We start from the raw sequence: 21,043 nt of genomic DNA on the forward strand, positions 1-21,043 counted from the left end.
TATACACTTAATACTCAGTCTAGCAGTATAGTAGAATTATAATACGTGTGTGACCGGTTGCTCACAGGGACAGTTCAGCACACAATTATTACCCGGCTACATGCAGAATCATGGTTATTTCAAGTTTTTTCAGCTTAGCTTTCATCAATGTCATTTTTTTTTTGCCAAAACTTCTCTGTGAAGAATAATTGTTCAACACAACAAGACAGATAAGGCAGCTAAAGACCCAGATAAGAAACCAAAGCAGAGCTAAATGGAGTTGGTCGAACAAGCCAGAAAGTCACTTACTAGAAATTTAAAAAGTATTTTAATTTTCTAAAGTTGTGTTTTAATTTTAGAGTGCAATCATTTAAGTCTACTTAGAGTTTAACTGAATTACTGTGACATTTCAGAGCATCAAGACTGTACAATCAGTCAGGGAAACTATTTGGAACAAGGACCTCCATAGTTTTCAATGACATTAATCAGCCCAAAGTGGTTCTAGTTTCGTGATGAATCTGTTTATGTGTTACCATCTCTCTTCTAAAAGGGGCAGATTTGTGTTTTTGTATCGACCTTCTTAGAGAGGTTTGTCCAGCTCCAGTTTCAGTCCTCTGTTACAATAGCATCTAAACTTCATAAATATGTCTGTTGAGAGTCTTGAAAACCCTCTAGAGTTGAAAGTAATACACCTTCAGCCCCAGGATCTTATTAGTGGACAACACTTCACTTCCAGGACGAGATGAATTTAACAGCGAGATGTCACTTGTTTGATTTTAAAATATTTTATTTCATAAACAATATCTCAGTTCAACTTGTTGAGTCACGTACACAGGTAGGATAGAAAATACTTCAATTAGAATCAGAGAAAACGAGGAAGGGGCATTCCTGCTCACGGAGGAGCTCATCATGTGATGGTGCTTAGAAAACAGTGCTACACATGGAAGATGCAGGTTCAAGCTCCTGTCTCGCTAAAGTGCCTTTGAGCAAGACACTGGATTATTTCCAGCTGTAGGGATGATGATCTGACCTTTGACCTCACCATTCACCATCTGCTACAGTTACTTTAGTCTAATCGTCGACAGATGTGCTGAACACCTTCGCACAGTCTGCTTTATTCACTACTCCTCTCATTGTGGTGTCGTTACTTTTAAAAATACTAAAATTGAGCATGGAGGCAAGCCATTGGTGTCTGACATGTAGACGTGAATAAATAAATTTAAATATTGAAAAGACAACATTTTGGTCCAATGGTGTAACTACAAAATATTCACATTATCGGCCTGTCTCAAAACAAGGCCGGATAGTTCTGTCACCGTGGAAGACCTTCTCCTGTGTGCCTGACTATTAGAAATGATCATACGTAACCAAATATTGCAAATACTGTGCAAGATCCAAGACACTGTTTGTGCAAAGAATGTGTGCTCCTTCCTATAAAAGCTTGGGCAGGTGTCAGGTTTTTCGTTTTTAGAAAAGTTTCCCCACAATAGAACGACACTAGGACAACACTAAGAAGGCATTTGATGGATATACGACCTTTTTTACCACAGGTCAGAATTCAATCAGAAATGCCTTTTGTTAAATACACCAAAAATGCACACGTCACAAAAGCCATTCATATAATGTTGGAGAGACGATCCCCGCAGACCGGACTGTATGTGGCGTCTTCTCCGTTCTGTACAGTGTGATCCGTCCATCGCTCCCTCTCGTCTGGCTCACCGGTAAAGCTACGATTGGTGAGGTGTCCAGGGGGGGAATGACTGGGGGTCGGTGAGCTGTGCTGGACTGGACAGTGCTTCACCGTTGCTGTGCCTGAGACAAACTGTGCAAACGCTACTGTGTTCCCCGTCTTCTGGGCTAGCTGCTACCGCACAGAGGACGCTGTGTTTTAATGTGCGTGTGTGTGTGTGTGTGTGTGGTACAAACGTTGGCCAGGCAGTGATTAACTCAGGTCTCTCAGCGACCAGTCAACCTGTAAACAGGAGTTTTAGTCTTATGTACAGATGATGAAGTCAAAAAGAAGCGTCCCTTGCTTCATCCTCTTCATTGTTTGGCTTCACAGCGAATATAAACTCTACCTTTTTTCCAATAAACGACAGTCTGTGTGTCCAGAGTTTGCTTGTTTGTTTGTTTCTCTCCGGTTACTGATATATCAGTTATGAGGTAACCAAGGAGTAGATCATACTGAAACACAAGAAGGAGAAAACAGGAAATGCAAAATGAGATGCTTGATTGGACAGGCAGGAGATGAGAATTACATAACAGCTCAATTTTTCTAGAATCGTGTTTGAATCACTGCTTTCTTGTTTTATTGATCTCTAGTTTTTAATATCAGTACTGCTGTCTGAGATTATTGTTTGTCTACATGATCTGAATAAACGATAATGTTTTTTCAGTTACTGACAGTAAACCTTTATTTTTAGCAACATTTTTCTGTTACCAACAGTATTCACACAACTGTCTGAGTAAAAACCTTCTTTATAACCTTAATTAAACTCTGAGTCACCCACTTAAACAAGAATGTACACATTTTTCCCTCGAAATGGACATTACATCTACAAGAAACTATTTATCAGAGTTTTCAGATCAAACCATTTGTAGTATTAATGTATTTACAGCACTTCAGAGTTTATTTTGCTGTGCTATAAAAGTGTGTGAACACAACCGTGACTGTAGTTTTTTGGGGTTTTTTTGCATGATAAATGCCTTTAAATTGTCAAAACCATGGTCGTTCCAGGCATGATTATGTTTTTATTTTGAAATGACAGCAGCTGTGGAAAAGTTTGAATGAAAAAAGCCAATGAACATCACGAGACAAGACAATCATGTGCGAAACAGGGACGTCTGCTGAAAAGCCAGTGATTCCACCACAAAAAAAAAAAAAAAAAAAAGTTTTTACAAGCTGCATGTCTGTTTGACGTTCACCTGAAACAAATAACAGAATAATAAAAGAATAAATGGAACTGAACAGTCCAAATCACAGACCGGGGGTTCGACACGTCTGACTGAGCTGTGATTTGACGAGAACAGATCAGCGCCTCTCTGACAGTAACTAATGTCTTCATCCCCCGAGGTCTTACCAAACTCCTAACACCTCTGTTAATCTCTGCTGGTGAGAAGAGTTCATGCTGTTGACTCTTGAATATCAACCACCAGAGAAATTTGATGCAGAGAGGAAGACATTGAGCACAGTAAGGAAGAGGGGGCAGATGAAGAGTGAAAGGCCGCTTCTTTCTCTGACCCATTAAAACCTCACAGAACAGGCTTCATCATTAGTCCACTGACTTGTAGCTCTTAAAATTACAGCTCCTTCTCTTTTACGGCCCAATTAGACTAAACATAATGTATGCTAAAATATGACTTGTTAAACGAGGCAGCGGCAAGGAGTTCTGTAGTGCCAAGGGGTGGGTAGAAAAACACATCAGCTTAATTTTCCATGATCAAATTTTATTATTATTTTTTATTTCATATCGGTTCAATCATAAAAACAAATCTTAATTTAACAGAATCAGCTTCAGTAACATAAAAATGATTCAGAAGCGACTGTATTTGTTGAATATTATGTCGACTGCGATTCCAAACCAACCCCAGACCTGAATCCCATTATAAATGTGTCCAAATCCAATTACATCCATGAACAGTGAAGGCGGCGTGAGGTGATTTAGTTCCCACCATGTTCCCTACATCTCCATTTATTACGGAGAGTAGCGACTTCAGCGAGGGCCACGTAGTTATTGTAGCTCTAATTAGAACGCAGCACAGGATGTGAATGTGTGAGGTGAAGCAACACCTGTGATGTCACGGTCACCGAACGCTCTGCCTTCCGTCTCCACGACGTCCACGGAGATGTTACACGCCTAGAGTCGGCTCGCTTTTGTTTTGTTTTTTCAATTAGATGGCAGCAGAGTAGAAGAGAAACCTGTCGTCATATATAAATGTAAATTATGTGGTTTTTTTTTTACTGCTGCTGTGTTTTTGTCTTCAACTTATATGTTTGAATTGTACGTTGAAAAACTTCAATAATGTGGCTGCATTTTTCAATTCATGCACTTTATTGGATGATAGAGGTAAACTTCAAAAAGTACTTAGAAGGATTGTAAAATAGAAGCTACTATTTTAATTTACTTTCGCTGCCCTGTGTTTCTTTGATAACAGATTTATCTTGGGTTTTTTTCCTCTACATTGGATGGAGAATACTTTTGCCAAAAGTTCACTGGTACCTTTTAAGTGAACAGAAGTTAATTTCGTTTGCAGGAAATGTAAATGTTATGTTTTACAGGTTTTCATTTATTACTTGTCAATATACTTTCATGATAATCTACCTTGTGATGAAGAACAGCAGTCATTCATTTTACTGCCCTCTGAACCAAATACTGCAAATGGTTCAGTATCAAGACTGAAACTCTTAGATTTACATTCAAGAGGTTTTTTTTTTTTAAATTTAGTTGTTTTTTTTTAATCTTAGCCGACTTACTTCTAGTCTGAAGCAACTTATTTTTAAGTAAAAAAGATTTCTAGAAATTTTAAATTATCCCCTTCATTTTGGTGTTTATTCGGTGTATTTAGCAGCTTAACTATGAGATATAAAGCTGATCGATTAAAGGCCATAATGATTGTTTTTAGCAACCTATCAACGCTGAAATCACCACACGTTTCAAATCAAAACCAGTATATGAACACACGCACACATGAATTATTATCAGACAGGAGGCTCAGCCTTGATTCACCAGTTTGATGCTCGAAACTCACACTTAAGGCTCGTCTTTAGAAACCAAAAAGTTAAAATTCAGTCATTACCTACTCATCCAGATCAGTAACATGTGCAGAGGTCACCAGTTCTTCATTACATATGCAATCTCATGTTTATTTCTGCTGTTTAAAATTGAATTTAAAATACAAGACATAATCGAAGAATTTGCAACACCGCAGTGGTGCAAAGCTCTAGAAAAGGATTGAGGGAGGGAGGAGATAATGACTGCATTTACATTTCAGGGTAAATTTTTTTCTGAGTGAAAGTGTGACACAAAAACCTGTCTGCATTTCAGAAAGCATCACTTTTTCTCCTTTAGCCAGTCAGTACACATAGCCAGTGAGACAAGGTTAACTATGTGAGTGTGCATGAGGAATCGGAAAGAACACAAATTCCAAGCTAGGAAAATGGGAATGATGATGAAGATGATTAAAACGTTTGACGTGATGCAGAATACACCAACATCACAACCAGGATTTTAGGAGGTTCAGGTTAAACCGACCCAAGAAATGATATGAAACCTGTGAAAAACATTTGCTCAGGAGGAGATAAGGAAAGATCAGAGGGCAAAGGTCACATTCTGTCAGACAAAGTTTCATTATCATCCAAAGGAGCTACAGTACAGCCGATGAGGCACAGAGCTCGACGTGGGACCAGAATAGATAAGAATTTATATTAAAAAAACCCCATAGTATTCTCAAAGCCCCTTACATTTATCTTTCTTTTTTTTCTGTTTATTAAATAAGTGAAGCCCTTTGAGATAAATTTATCCCTGGTCTTCTCGGTACCCCAGTGGACAAAAAATCAAGAGTTATGGGGTAATTTCAGCGAATCATCTGCACCAGATCAGCTCCAACGAGCAGCCAGAAAGGATTTCAAATCACCCGTCACCCAGGTGTGGAGCTGAGCGCTCAGGTAGAGCCGTGTGTTTATCTGTGAGGACATGCAGACTTTCATTATGTGCACACACTGAGTTTGTGTTTGTGTGTGGGTGGTGGGCTTTACTGTGGCGGTGTGAAGGTCACGGATGCTGGAGAGGAACAGGGGAAATAGAAGGGCTGGTGTCACAAAGCAGGACTGCAGATAGAAGAAGAAGCATGAAGCAGATTTCAGACCGCTTCACTTCCAACGCAACCAGTTTATGGAATATAACATGTTCATGTTGTTACATGTTCTTTGGTTTTACAGACTGTTTGCGTTCGTGTGCTACATGATATATTTAACTTAAATTGCTGATCTGAACAACCAGTGATTTATAATGAAAAATCTTGAAAATAATCAGGTGTGCCCAATCTTTTTCATACTGCTGTATATCTTTTTAGTGTTTTAATCCTTATTAAACTTTCCTGATCCTGGTGGGTTTGGAAGTGAATGCTTTTCCTTCCAGCTGTGCAGAGATGTACCTCACTGATGCTGCTGCCTGTTGTCTCTGAAACAGCAAGATGGAGCGGATAGAGAAGTAAGACGACACAAGTTCAGCGTCCAAAATACATGGCTTATAATAAAACAACAAATTGTCACAGTGCAACGCCATTATTGAGACCGACCTAAACTGAAATAAAAATTTCTTTCACTAAATAAACCACAAAGTGCAACACTTTATTACTGATGGACGGAAGCACTGTCATACAAACGGAAAGATCCGCTCTTATTTTTATAACACCTCACTATGCCAGGAGGGAGAATCTGGTATTCCTATCAATGACACTCTTCATATATATATATATATATATATATATATATATATATATATATATATTTAATCTGTTTAAAACACCATCCGTAGAAAACAAACAGATCATCTATTTGAAACAGAAAATGTTATGATTTCAGTAAAATGGGTACAGAAAGAAGCATGTTTTTAAAAATGAAAACAAATGCTTACAACTGTTGTGTTGAAAATGGAATTGTCTCTTACTTGACAATAAGATCACATGATATGAGGTTAATATGTGTAAACCTTTATCATTCATCAGATTGACATCAAACACTTCATCTCAAACTCTGGTGACCACATGAGGATCATTAAAGGTCTAACTTTTATTGTAATCTAGAGAGAATAGAAATAATGTAAGGATTGTACCTTTATGTGTTTCCATTGTAAGACCTATTAGAGGGATATATCCAGGTTCCACACACTGCAGCCCCACATGACAAACGAAACAAGAATCCGTAATAATTAATAACATCATTATTAAAACATGACCAGAAGCAATTGTCCGGCTTTATCAACAAAAGTATGTAAAAACATTCATAGAAATTATAAGGCACTGCAACAACAAAAAACCCTATATGCAACTAAAAGGATAACATTTTACTTGACACCTTGACATGTGCATCCTGCAGTGCTTGTCAATGAAGTAAAGAATCAAATTCTCTAAACATCACATGCATTAGGATTAGCATTAACATTAACATCCCTAACAATAACCCTGACAGTGAATGTGTGGAGGACGTTGCATGTGATTGCCAGAGAAATGGTTACTTTATTCAGTGAATTGCACTCACATTCATTATAATCATTTTAACAAATGATTAACAACTTCGCTTGTAACCCCCCACCCCCAACAGCTGTACTTGCAAAGTGCTCACCAGTAGAGATAGTAGAAGAAGGAAAGGACAAAAAAGGACAACTTGCACCAGGCCTCCTTCAGACAGAACTTGAGCGTGTCGCCATTCATCACGGACGCCGGGTCGTAGAGCAGCTCCTTCGTGTCCGTTGGGGAATGGAAGTACCTACCACAGAGGGCAAAGACCAGACCGCGGGTAGTTGACCCGTTCCAGACCAGGGGAATGGACGGTAGAAGGGAGGCCGGGCAGGTAATGGGAGGAAATGGAGAGGAAATAATATGGAAAAAGATGGCATGATGAGTTATGGAAACACCATCATGCAGCAGATGTAGGTGAAAGAGCAGTTGGATATGTTCATGGAAATCTGCCCTTTGCTAAACCTTCTGAAACAAACTAGACAGTCAAATCGAAGCTATTATCGAGATGCTTGATTCGACAACCTTTGAGGAAACTCAAGGTCCAATATTGTTTAAAGAAAAAAGCATCATCTTGAGGGGTAAATACAGCTGCTATCTGTAAACTGCTGATGTGTTGTTAAAAGCTAAGCTTGCAGGTCTTAAGTGGAGATAAAGGCTTAGCAAAGAATGAACCAGCAATCTGTATGACTTATCTTGTGTTTCCAGTTCCCAGCAAGATAAACAATGATTAAATATTTGAATGGAAATTCAAATATATTCCCCTCAGGTCAGTTATGTTGCTGTCAAGGTATCGGTGCTGCTTTTCTACATTCAGGCAGCACAGTAAGTGAATTACAACTCCAATTGCCGTGCCTATGAGCCACACGATCATTTTCAATAGAATGAATTTTTAATTAAATTCTCTCTCATTTCAAATTATAATACCTATTTATCACCCGCTGACTGCTTTAAAAAGCTGTTGGGAAAATCTACTCTTTAATAGAAGGCTTTCAGTTTAATAAATATTTGTAAAAACCAGAGCTCTGTAGCAGAACAACAGCAAGATGTGCAATGTCACCCAAACACTAACCCTGATGGGGATTAACTGCGGAATGGCTTTAGGGAATTGTCAGATGATTCATGGAAATTTTAGATCCCTGTGAGACTTATTTCATTAGGGCTGTTAGAATTATGAAACATAAATTAAGTCAGAAACAAAATGACTCAGAGAAAGTCACCATGACAACTGACTCCCGCTGTGTAAAGACACACTATTTAACCTACAGTATGTACAGTAGAAGCCTATTAAAGCTGATATGTATGGACAACACTGCAACAATGGCTTACTCTGGATCAATGGATTAGTGATGATTTATTGCATCATAATGCATGTGAGCTCTCCAGTCGTAACACAGATGGTTTTTCATGTCCATACTGTATGTTCATTGACGTACATTGGACGGTCATGCGGGTGAAATGGTTGTAAAATTGAAATGAAATGTCGTAGGCTAGCTGGAATGTGCGTTCGCTAACTCACATTGTTAGTAGGAACGGCTCATGAACGTATGAAGGATTCAATAATGCTGTTGGAAATGCATGTTGGTGTATATGCCAGTGTGACAGAAAGGTTTTAATGAGTCACTGCATAATTTCAAAATATTTCAACAAAAGACACACACACACACACACACACACACACACACACACACACACACACACACACACACACACACACACACACACACACACACACACTTAGAGACTGGTTCAGCTGGCAACTAAAGTGTTTTAAGAAAATCCAGCTATACACGTCCAGCACATGTTGGCTTTCCCTTCCACACCCCCACACTGACATATTGTGAGAGATTTAGTCTGGCAAAAAAACCCGAAATAAATAAGAAAACATCCCTCATGAATGGAGCAACGACTAACATCCAGCAGAAATTATGTAATACACATAGTACATACAGTGTGTGTGTGTGTGCGCTCAATTAATGCTTGCTGAAAGAGACTTCCTTATGTCTATCCTGACCGGGAGAAAAACCTTCTCTAACATGTTTTTGATGCAGAAAGGATAAAAGGATAAAAAGATCACTATGTTATAGGGAAGAGTAATGTCATAGTAATACTTTAGGGGGAACCGATCTCAGATCAGACAAGAGGAAGCTTCATTTGCGTATAAATTTGGCATCCCATTCTTAAACCAGAGGCATTAATATGATGTTGGTTCACTCTTTACTTCAACTGTTCTAGGGATGCTTTCCAAAAGGTTTAGTGTGGGTTTTTTTTTACTGTTCTTCCAGAAAGGCATTTGTGAGGTCTGACTTTATGGCCTTTGCTTTGTGCAGTCATGTTGGAACAGGAAGGGGTCATCTCCAAACTGTTCCCACATAGTGAGGATCAGGAAATTATCTCCAATGTTTTGGTGTGCTAAAGCATTAAGAATTCTTCCCAGCTAACTCCTGGAACTCCGGGGACAAGCCCAACTAACCAGCCCACACCACAATCTCTCCTCCACCAAACTTTACATTTGGCACAATGCAGTCAAACCAGTACCGTTCTCCAGGCATCTACCAAACCCACCACTGCACCACACATTTTGCAGTGCTCCTGGTCATGTGTAGAGGTGGCATACTATCCCTGTAACACACTGGAATTCACTGAGTTCCTGAGAGCAACCCATTTTACAGTCCTGTGGAAATGGACTGAAACACCTGAGTTCAAAGATTTGGGATAGCTGAGCAAATACTTTTGGCAACGTAATGTAATTAGTAATAATTTTGTCAGCTCTTTAATAGTGTTTTCACATTTGTCTTGGTTAAGTTGGCTAAAAATCTTATTTTATCATTATTTATTCTTGAAGAAAATGTATTCCCATGTAGTTTTAGTCAAAACAGAGGGAATCAGCTACTAGATGGCAGCACAGGAAATGTTTCTTTTAATTGCGGAATAAAAGATTGATTCTGGATTTCTTTCATTAGCAGAGGTCAGTAGGGACAGAGGAAATGATTACAGCAAGAGAAGACGACTGAAGAAACAACATGACAAGCATGATTTTAATTAAGGGAATCCTTGTGAAGCAGCAAAGCACATGTCCTCCAACATCTAAAAAGACAATCTAATTAAACGGTCAAGTCAAACAATACTATATCCTCTTCTGTGCTCACACTTTTACATGAAGAGGTGAGATATCCGTTCTAACATTTAGAATGTGTGAATCATCTTTGATGTTCAAATATGGCCCTCAGTCTTTGCACTGTAACAAGAGATAACACAGAAATAAAAGATGTGACCTGCACTAATAGAAGGTGTTAGACTAGCAACTAAATCCACCCAACAAATAGCGATTATATCTACAATTTAAATGTTATTAATGTCCTACATATTGAATGTAGGTGATCAGCCTCACACCATATTTTTATCAACTGAAACCGCTTACTCTCAGTTTGGGAAATTAAAACATTTCATTCCAACTCACAATTTAGATGGACATTTTATACGTATTTTAATGGATAGAAAATCAAACTCATGCCTTATTATTTTCCCTCTTTGAAGAGAGAATACATTAGTCTATATTACATTATATATGGCTCACCATCAGTGTCTTCCTCCCTCAACCCCCATTTCTCCCAATTTCACTCTCCTCTGAATCACCTTGGCAATATTAGATCTCTCGCCTATCACTCACTCGCTTTTTTCTCTCACCTCTCGCCCCTGCCTCCTGCTACTTCCTCCTTCATTTTGTCCCCTCCTTCATCTCTGTCTTACCCTCTATCTCGACCCCTCCCTTTGTCTTTGTATCTCTCAGCTGGAAAAAAAAAAGCATCTATAGCTAGTGGGCAACTGGCAGGGTCTCCAATTAATGAAGCAATCCTCTCCTCTCTTCATAATCAAACTGAAAAATCTGATCCATAAATTGAAAGTTAAATTAATTATGATCCCAAAATGAGAATGTGGCTTATTATGATTATTTTCATCTTGTCATAGCATCTAATCCTGTGAAAACACCAGTGTTTTCCAGCCACTTTAGCAGAGCCACCTCTTTTTTTCCTACTGGAAAAAAGGTTTTGTTTCTGAAAAATGCTGAAAAATGAGTTGCTAAAACAGCTGCTTAGTGGTTTCAGAAATATTTTTTGAGTGCAGTGGCTGGAACATGTGAGACTGACTATACAAATGTTTTTGTAAAAAAATGTCTGTGAAAAATGTGCTCATGCATGGAGACACATTTGAGCTTGAGAGTTAGAGCTTTTTAGTTTAGAGTTTATGTATAAACAGAAATACATAAGCATTTTTCAAAACAACTTGTGATCTCTGGACTTTTTCAAACTTGAGTTTTGCTGCCTGAAATGAATCGACTCTCTTTTCTATATAAAACAAGTTATTCAGTTGTTCAGCAGGATGCTACAATACTGTGAAGCACCAGAAAATGTTTTGTGGACTGAGAAACGTAATCCAGCTTTTCATCTGCATGGGGAGGAGCAGATAATGACTAGAGTTTAAACCCTAAACACAAACCAAAAACTCATCCTCCAGGATAACAATCTTCATCTAAATCTGGAAGTCCAGGAATGCTCACTCACGCACGCACGCACGCACGCACGCACGCACACACACACACACACACACACACACACACACACACACACACACACACTCTGTGATGGACCATATAGTCACCTCCATGTGTTGTAGAACAGTAGTGGGACGTTTAGGCCCACAGTCAGCCACTCCTGGGCACAAAGGAACATGATGCAGAAGAGCCCATGGATGGAGTACTCTGGTAGCACCAGCTAGAGAGGAGACACAAGGATGAGTCAGAGAGAAGTGGAGCAAACAACAATTGATTATTCACACTTAAATCACTGCAGAAGCAGCTTTAAAGTCAGCTAGAGGAGCCTCAGCCTCCAGTAACTGAGCTCATTTCCTTCACTGCGTTACTGTTGCTAAATACAAACTGCATGAATGTCATTTGTTCCAATGTAAGAACTGCATGAATGAACCGTGACATCTCAGTAAACTAAAGGGCAGTCGGTTTGCAGATGCCACATTATCATATTTATGCTCACAGGTGCAACAAAAACTACTACTACAACATCATTAGCATTCAGATCCTTACCCTTGTCTATATTTAGCCAAGTTGTCTATCAACAAGCATTCCAAATGGCTAAATGCCCCGTTTTAGATTATGGAGTGCTTAGCTTCACAATGAGCAGCACATACTGATGGCAAGGCTCCATCTTTATCATAATAAATGGAGGGACCAGCCTTGTGGATTCATTCAAGAGGCAAGAGAACCTCTTGGCAAAATGCGACCGTGAGCATGAGTGTCCTCAACACCGGTCCCCCGCCAGCGCCACCTCCCTCTCAGAAACAGGGCCTGCTTTTGTTCTCCAAAATAAAAAGTTGTGGGAAGTTTAAAAAAAAAAGCCTATATTTGTAAATTTTAATGATGGCACATTATAAAAAAGTTTGGCTGATTTAAAGTTCAGCTGCACAACATGTTATAGAAGGGAGCTTCGATACTTAGCTACTACCACTACTACTGCTGTTGCAACTCATTGTTTTTGCCTTTACAGTATTTGATCATCATATCATCAAGTTTACCTCGTCTTGTTACCTTCAGCTTAAAAAATATTGCAAGAATGAGAGCGTTATTTACTCTTATTTGCTGTCCATCTTTTAATACCAATTTTTTTCTTCCTGTTCAGACTATTCATAATCCCTCTCAAACTAATTGCTAACAATCATTTACTGTTCGCCAAAATTTATCTGTCAGGTTATTAATGAAATCTGGCCATCACCCCGACATAACCGCAGTAACTCCATCACTCCATTGGCTTCAGATGGAATCCAGATTGCTTATTACCGTAAAGATGCTGCACAACTTTTGCCTTCTCGTCTCTGGTTCTTCTGCTTCATCAAATTTAAGCAATTCAAAAGACCAAAAGATGTTCGATTAAAATATTCCCTTTATTTTTAAGTATTTTTAAACCTTTTAGTGACTAAATGTTGACTGAGGATTAATTGGATTTAAAAAATACTTTTACTGTGAAATGCCTCGAATTAAGTTCCACAAGAGGAACAGAACTGAACATAAAGCTGTAGATTATGAAGCAGTGAAAAATTATGACGGGGCCATAGAACTGTGATGACATGATAATTATTGGTGGATTTGTTTTAGTGGTAACAAGTGTCATGACTCAAATTTTTATTCTTTGTTAATAAAAAAATCTAAATTATTGCTGCTTTAAATCCAATCCCATCTTCCTACTTGTTGTTGAAAAGCCTTATTATGCATGCAAGAAATGCCCTGAAAGATAATGCTGTCATGTTGTAGGAGGACAAACTCACATATGTAGTTGTTAGCTTGTTCCTGATTTACGCGCTTGGAAGTGATACTACACTTCTTGACAAGGTGAAAAACAGCTGATCTGCTTTTGTATGCTTTCGTATTTTATGACTTACAGAGAAACTGATGCAGGGTTTCATGTCTTTATTACTGTGAACCTACACTTGTAAAGAAAAGAAGCCACTGAACTGTTGAATGGAAGGATAAGGGATGATGCAAAAAGTCATAAATGCTTGTCAGACAAAAATCAAAACACATATTTTGTTATTTGATTTTATAATCGCTTTCAATGTTTAAGTTTAATTCAGGATTAAGATAGGATTCACTTTTCTTCTATTTCTCTTATTTCTCCAGGCTGAGTATGAATCAACAGATAGGTAGGTGATAATGTGCAGCATCTACATCAGAATGCAGGAACAGAGTTGTAAAATTCAGTTTATCACAAGCCAAGTCATAACTGATGTGTATAGTTATTAAACTGTTTATATTACAGTATTGTGAATCAATATTTTACAAATAACAGATTACATTTACAGGAAAATTTGTGTGCTATGAAGGAGCTCATTTTTGTTGACGCATCAGCAGAGATTTGGCCCCAAGTTCTGCAGGTCCTCTCAGGACCACACAGCATTTTAGTGCCTTTCAACTCATTGTCTTGGCTTTCTTATCTTTCTTTAAAAAAAAAAAAAATTTAGTTCACTTTTATTGCTCTCCCAAAAATAAACAAATAAAATGGACAGAAAACTCTTCAGTACCTCCACCAACAAGAGTCAGAGGTCATGTGATTGTGTCTAAGTATTCTCAAAAGAAACCTTGATTAAATTTTCAGTCTATCCCAGAGCACCATTAAGCAGAATGTTGTTATAACTCTCCTGGACGATTGATTCTGCTCCAAACTTTAAGACTTCAAGAGTCCTGACCTCAAGACCTCAAGAAAGTAGGTTCAAATTCAGCTATAGAATGCAGCACCCCTCAGTGGCAATGCGAAGCGTAATACATATATATCCTAATTAGAGCTGAGGGGTGTGAAGTAATCCCTCTGCTTGCTTGTGTTTGAAAGCATACTATTAAAACAAAAAAAATTCTTCAATGACATTTTGTTGAAAGGTCATCCTTCTGGAGACAGTAACAGATGAGTAGATTTTAAAGTTTATCCAAATAGAATAGATCCAGCGTTAAAAAAAAAAAAAATCTTGCTGTGGTTTCGGCATGATCTGCTCTGCTTTTGATTGTCTTTGAATGAGAACGAAATTTCTCATATAGGTGAAGAATAGACTAAATCTCACCAGCTATGCCCTCAGTCAACACCCTCTAGTTTCAAAGCAGGACACATTTATTGTTGTCTTCTACACCTCAGACCAGATGATCCTATTTGAGGCCTAAGGATCGCCTGTTACCACTTTAGAACACGGTAAACACATCTCCTTCTGCCATATGAACTGGAATACAATCAAGAAATCCTGTCACTATGTGCCATCCTACACAGGTGACTCAAATATCTGCACTGAAACTGCTACTTTTCCACGACTGGTTAATGTTATTCACAAAGAAAGCCACTTCACTACTCATGTATATTTAACAGTGCACAGACGGTGCCTTTCTAAAGCACCTGGCCTTGAACATTACTGTATACAGTGTCTGAACAAGGCAGTGCTCAGGATGCATTATTCAGATGGACTCCTAATAACACAAAAACACATTTTCAGTGAATAGCTATTCAACAGCAGGAGATGAGAAAACTGCTGCTAAGACAAAACCTAAATATATCCATTTGCTTTCACACATACAGCAGGGATGCTGCATGCATGCGTACACATACACTCACACACACATACTCACTAATGTGGCATACATTTAGTACATATACAGTATATAAATGCAAACACACAGACACACACACACACACACACACACACACACGCACACGCGCGCACACGTGCCTACCTCCACATGTATACAAAAAGCTCATTAAAAAACAAATAGTCACATTGAGCTTTACGTTGTGCCTTTTCCGGTCTCCATTGTTCAAATCTCTAATGCCTGCTGGCCGACAACAGCAATAGAACTACAGGAATACTCAGAGGTACATTAAACATTGAAAACAGGAAACCTTGTGTCCCAAGTGGCCGTGTTGAAGAATGAAAAACAAACCGGATTTATATGATACATGCTTACATGTTGATTTCTATCATGAGTGGTGGTTGATAGGTAAAGACAAGTGGTTCAAACTAAAGAGATATTACGAAGCACCCACTGCAGCCAATAAAGATTTAAAGGAGGTAATTATGGGAAAATCAAACTAACAGAAAAAATTATATTCACTTTATACAAGGATATTCTGTGGTGGGAAGCCACACTGCAAGTTGTTCTTCAATCCTGAATCATACCATCAACTATCTTTTATCTTAACCTACTTATTTACATGCGATGAAATAACCCTGCTGCATTAACACTCACATTTTCAGTTTCATTTCTTCATGTCTGACCACAAACTATTTAGTGGAGGTCAGGTGATCACTCAGGTTTCCTTGTAACAGCTATGCTACAATATGTCATGTTTGATCCCCGACTAATTATATTCAACTGTACTGTATGTATTTGTTTACCATCATATACGGTACAAATAGACACTTTTCACGAAGACCCTGTCAGGTCCACAATTGACCTTTCGATTCTCCAGAGCGTTCGACAGAATGCAAACACACAAGTGTAAATGAAACACTACATACTGTTACTAAAGCCCATTCTGCGTTATTGATGACTGCTGCGGTGGAGAATTCAGTCAGCGTGTACACAGTACAGTAAATATATTTGTGTTTGTGTACCGGGATGTATTGGAGCAGATGCACTTAATTCCCATGCTGATGGACAAACTACTCTCCTTCAATCATACATTATCTGGATTGTGTGTGTGTGAGTGTGTGTGTGTGTGTGTGTGTGTGTTTGTAGGACCCATCTGGGATTGTGTCTGGCTGGGACTGGAGATATGTTTCTCTTGCTGCGGTGCCCTGGGGGGTGCCCTTCCACCCATCTGATCCTCCCAGCAGCAACAGTGATGAGCCTTCGTTCATGTGGGAATCTGGCTACATATTCTCCCAATCATTAGTATCCCATGGTACTGAGCCTTTCTTTAGCCTTCACTGACAGAATGAGGTGGAGGTTCTGATTGCTGAACACTGATTTAAGTATGTACGATACTGAGGCTAAACTAAGCTACATTCTCTGAAACTTAATAAAAATAAAGCAACAAACTTTGTATAATTTAAGACGTGTCTCTTCGCGAGATCACAGTAATGGATTGCATTTCAATTTGCTGTGTTCATCTTGATCTGTCCACCTCCGCCAGAGATAAAGCAAGGATCTTACAAAGCGAAAGATAGAAAATGTCATATTTAGTAATACTGATCTCATTCTGCATACTTTAAAGTTACGTGAGAGTCAAGTCAGAGCCCACAGCTTTTATCTGGTATTTTTCTGCAGTCCTACTCTACATCCATCTACAGTATATCATTCTATATTTGACTGATAGTATGCATCTCTGATTGACAGGAGCCGTTATGGTGAAGAGTAGAGGGGATGCATGAGTCAGATTCAAATGCACAGAAATAAGAATTTCATTGTCATCCTTCAGATGCAGAGCCACAGGTGTAATATCCAGTATTTTTGCATGCATAATGTATGAGCCGTATTTCACAATATGATGAAGCGGAGGGGTGAAAATGAGGTATGGGAAAGGGAAATTCAGAAAGAATTAATGTGATAGTGAAAATAAAATCAGCTACAACATTTATGGAAAACTCGGTTTGTGATGGTTTGTGTTTGTTGATTCATGAACTATTAATGCAGAAAGATCATTCTGGAGCTGTCTGGAGCTATGAACAATGACTGTACAGACACAATCTAAGCCATAGGTGTGTGTGCATCTGGCACATTTCTGGCACAGCCAGCTGTGTGCTGGCTTCAGGTTGGCTCATAAAAGTCACTACCATGATTAATAGCAGATGCAATGTGAATTAATGACTTATAAGAAAATAGTTATTTCTACTTGCAGCAGAAGCGTTATATGCACCTCAGCTGTCTGTGCCACTTATGCACAAGGGACACAATTTTAACTTCAAGATGTCATAGCTGTCTGTGGAGGTGCATATTTTTTAAATGACGACAACTTTAAGCAGCATGAATAATGTTATAATGGTGGTGTTGAGGTTGCTGCCTCAAGATCACAACGCATCAACAATTTCACTACACTCCATTTTAACACATCCGTATCAAACATTAGCAATGGCATTATTACATCCCGCTTCAAAGCGGTGATGTATTGTAATTGTCCGTGTTCGTTTGTTCGTCGTTTCGTTCATTCGTTAGTCTACCAAATATCTTCACAACCGTCGCAGATAGAAAGATGACACCAAAAGCAGATCACTTGGGCGGCAAAGGGGATGAAAATGAGATGATGACCTTGACCTTAAGAAAACTAGGTCAAGGTCAATTTCAACTTTTCTACACTCAAGAACCGGATAAGACAGAAAGACGAGGGAGAAGGCCAGTTTGAGTAAGACCATTAACACTAGTTTTGATCTATGGTCAAACCTAGTGCTTAGCTTTGACCTACCCTGAAAGGTCAAAGCTATGCACTTGTCAGGTACTACTTTCAGGGTACCCTGACCTACCCTTCGCACGATCTTGCAGTCTCTGACTACCTTGGTTCTTGTTATTTCTGTATTCACCATGAGTGGGAATGAGCCTCATAGCAGATCTGGTCCGTCTTTGTGAAATTCCTCATCCATAGAATTGTTTCCTCTGTCAAACCTGTATTTCTAACTATCACTGTCTCTGCCTATACACTTTTGGATGCTCTTTTCTTGTCTACCTCTGCTGCTGCAAACAATTTCCAGACCTATTCCTGAAAATCACCATCCAACACAGTTCGTAAATGACAGTGTCTGCCCACGCTCCCTTCAGAGTCTAAGTGAAACCTGACAGTGCCAGCTCAACACAGCCTCAACCTCTCCAGGTCCAATTAGTGAGGCCAGCGATCACAGAGTTCACTCACTCAAAGCTTTAAAATCTGACTCTAGAGGCAGGCTTGCTCTGAGAGATGCAGCGCGGGATCATCAGGTCAGCAAGAAACCCTCACAACAGACTAAGTAGGGGAAATAAATAAATGGAGGATAAAAGAGGTGAGAATGAGGAGAGAAAAGATGTGGAGTGTTCTGTGTGCTGACAACAATTTACCTTTAGCTGACTGACAGTTGAGAAACTCACTTCAAACCGCAATAAATTCTTAAAAAAGAGATGAGGTCTGTTTGATTTAAGGCAATGAGGCAGATCGAACCTAAATCACTAAAATGCCATGAATATACAGTACTTGTTGATGCATAAGAAAAAATTACACCATAAAATAATTTACAATTATAAGGATTTAAAACAAATAGACTAATTTGTAGGAGCTACATTGAAGTTAGAGTTTGCATTTAAAAATGTAGTATATTAATTGAAGAATGCATGTAACGTTCCAAATTAATTGAAGATTTTAAAAACTGACAAACTCATTCAACTCACTCCTAAAAATAATAAATTCATTACCTACAAATATTAAGAAAATAAAAGTTACATTTCAATACTTCCACATAATGTAGAAGTTAATGAGCTACAAGCTCAAAATACCTACTATAAATATAATTTTCCACTCAGAGTGTTGATCTTGTTACAATATGTAATAAAGGGATTCCAAATTTGAGTAGTTGGAGGATTTTAGTGATTTCTTTGACTTTAATGTAGGCTAAGATGAGACAACATGCATGAGGTTGAAGGTTCTGCACAGACAGTTAAAAATCTCTCATCAGAGAAATCCAAGACAATGTAATTACTTTGATGGTTTGCTTAATCCAGATATGGAATAAGTAAGTAAGGAATCTCACATGTTGCAAATGGAGCAAAAATCATCTCAACCTCCATGTAGCCACAGTTTTTTCTCTTGTAAATTTATGATTCATCTTGCACAGTTCACAAAAACCAAAAGTGTGACCTATGTCATAGTTACTCCGTGTATTTTTTCTGAGTAACTGGCCTCTGAGCTCAAAAGTCATCTTCAAACAAACCATTTTCCTTGAATGTTCTATCCTTAAATATTATGGTGGCTGTTGAATTACAAATTGACATTTGAGATATGGGACTCTGGCAGGACTCATTAATCTATTACACAGTCAAGGAGTGTTTCCACTGATTGCAGATCATCTGAAGGACTGCTTCTCTCCTCTCAGTCATCTTAACTGAACTGAGCTCAGTAGAGCACTCAGAGGGCTCAGATGACGCCATTTCAGGCTGAAAGCATTAAACTGGAAGTGTCTTCTCTTTGCAATTGAGCTGATAAAACTCCCTTTCCTCATAAGGACAGCTGCTCCAGGCCTCAGTATAATCTAAAAACCCTTGCCCATTCCAGTAGCGTTTAAAGACTGACGACATGAGCGATATTACCTTCAACTGGGATAAGGTGACAGTCACTGGGACACGTTCAGAAATCTATTCTGATTATTTCGAGATTTCCCGTAAAAAGAAATGGTTCTTTCTTGGGAAATCTGATAAAATAATTGCTGATATTTTCCAGTAACAGTTGCTTTCGAGAAGCCAGTCATTGTATTGGAACTGGTTGCACTGAAATCATATGTGATATACCTGATTTCAGTCATGAAGGGCTTCGGCTCAGTGTAGAATATCTTTTTAAAATTTGACACACTCTCACACAGACATCCAGTTTTTTTTTAATTTTTGCCTCTGAGAGATATGTGAACTGTAAAATAAAAGAATGTAAGGAAACAGGAGCAGTAAAACATTCATCACAACAGGATGGATCCCTCAGACTCTCTATTAAACCTGTATCATCTGTAGAAAAAGAATGCATTGGACTTACCGGTGTAGATAAAACAGCAGCAGAAGGAACTAGATGTTTACTATCTTGTATAAAGATGTATACCATCTCATTTCTTTAAAAAAAACATTAACACAGCTTGTCATTGGCTCAGTTCTTATTTGTAAATGCAGGTCTCAAATAACATTTTTGGCACTCCACTAATGCTATAGCTAATTGAGTAAAAAGTAATTATGGGGATCCATTGCTGACAGTCTGTAAAGATTCTGCTGGGATGTGAAAATCAGGCTCATTAAATGTTGCCAGGAGCCACATTGTTTCAGGTATCATAACAGTATCCATGCCTGTGCCTCTGGATGACTATGAAATCAATGTTTAAATTTTCCAAGGAATTCTTTTTAAAGGTAGAAACCATACAAGCGTTAACAGCGATGCCTCCATCACTGAGTATCTTTGCCTTTTTTAAATAGATTGATTTGATTTGACGATGAATAGACATCACGGGATAGCTCTAAGAGCTCTATTGAGAAACCATCTCTTTGCTCCAGAGGTTAAACGTAAAACCGAAGCTTGAAGGTTTAAAAAAACTGAAACTGAAAGGTGACCAGCTATAGAATTCAAACAGAATT

General features: G+C 38.5%; 1 protein-coding gene across 2 annotated transcripts in view; it reads right to left on the reverse strand.

Moving 5' to 3' along the window:
- Positions 1-788: 788 nt before the first annotated feature.
- Positions 789-21,043, reverse strand: part of cnih3 (cornichon family AMPA receptor auxiliary protein 3) — a 55,604-nt gene continuing 35,349 nt past the window's right edge. For both annotated transcript variants that reach the window (XM_068342754.1, XM_068342755.1), the window contains exons 4-7: positions 11,875-11,987; positions 7,322-7,465; positions 6,813-6,867; positions 789-2,163 (exon numbers count right to left, since the gene is read on the reverse strand). In XM_068342754.1, the coding sequence (XP_068198855.1) occupies positions 6,840-6,867; positions 7,322-7,465; positions 11,875-11,987 (285 nt within the window). In that variant the 3' untranslated portion in view covers positions 789-2,163; positions 6,813-6,839. The remainder of the gene's footprint in view (positions 2,164-6,812; positions 6,868-7,321; positions 7,466-11,874; positions 11,988-21,043) is intronic.

The sequence above is a fragment of the Antennarius striatus genome, chromosome 19 (genome assembly GCF_040054535.1).
Source record: "Antennarius striatus isolate MH-2024 chromosome 19, ASM4005453v1, whole genome shotgun sequence".
NCBI lineage: Eukaryota > Metazoa > Chordata > Actinopteri > Lophiiformes > Antennariidae > Antennarius > Antennarius striatus.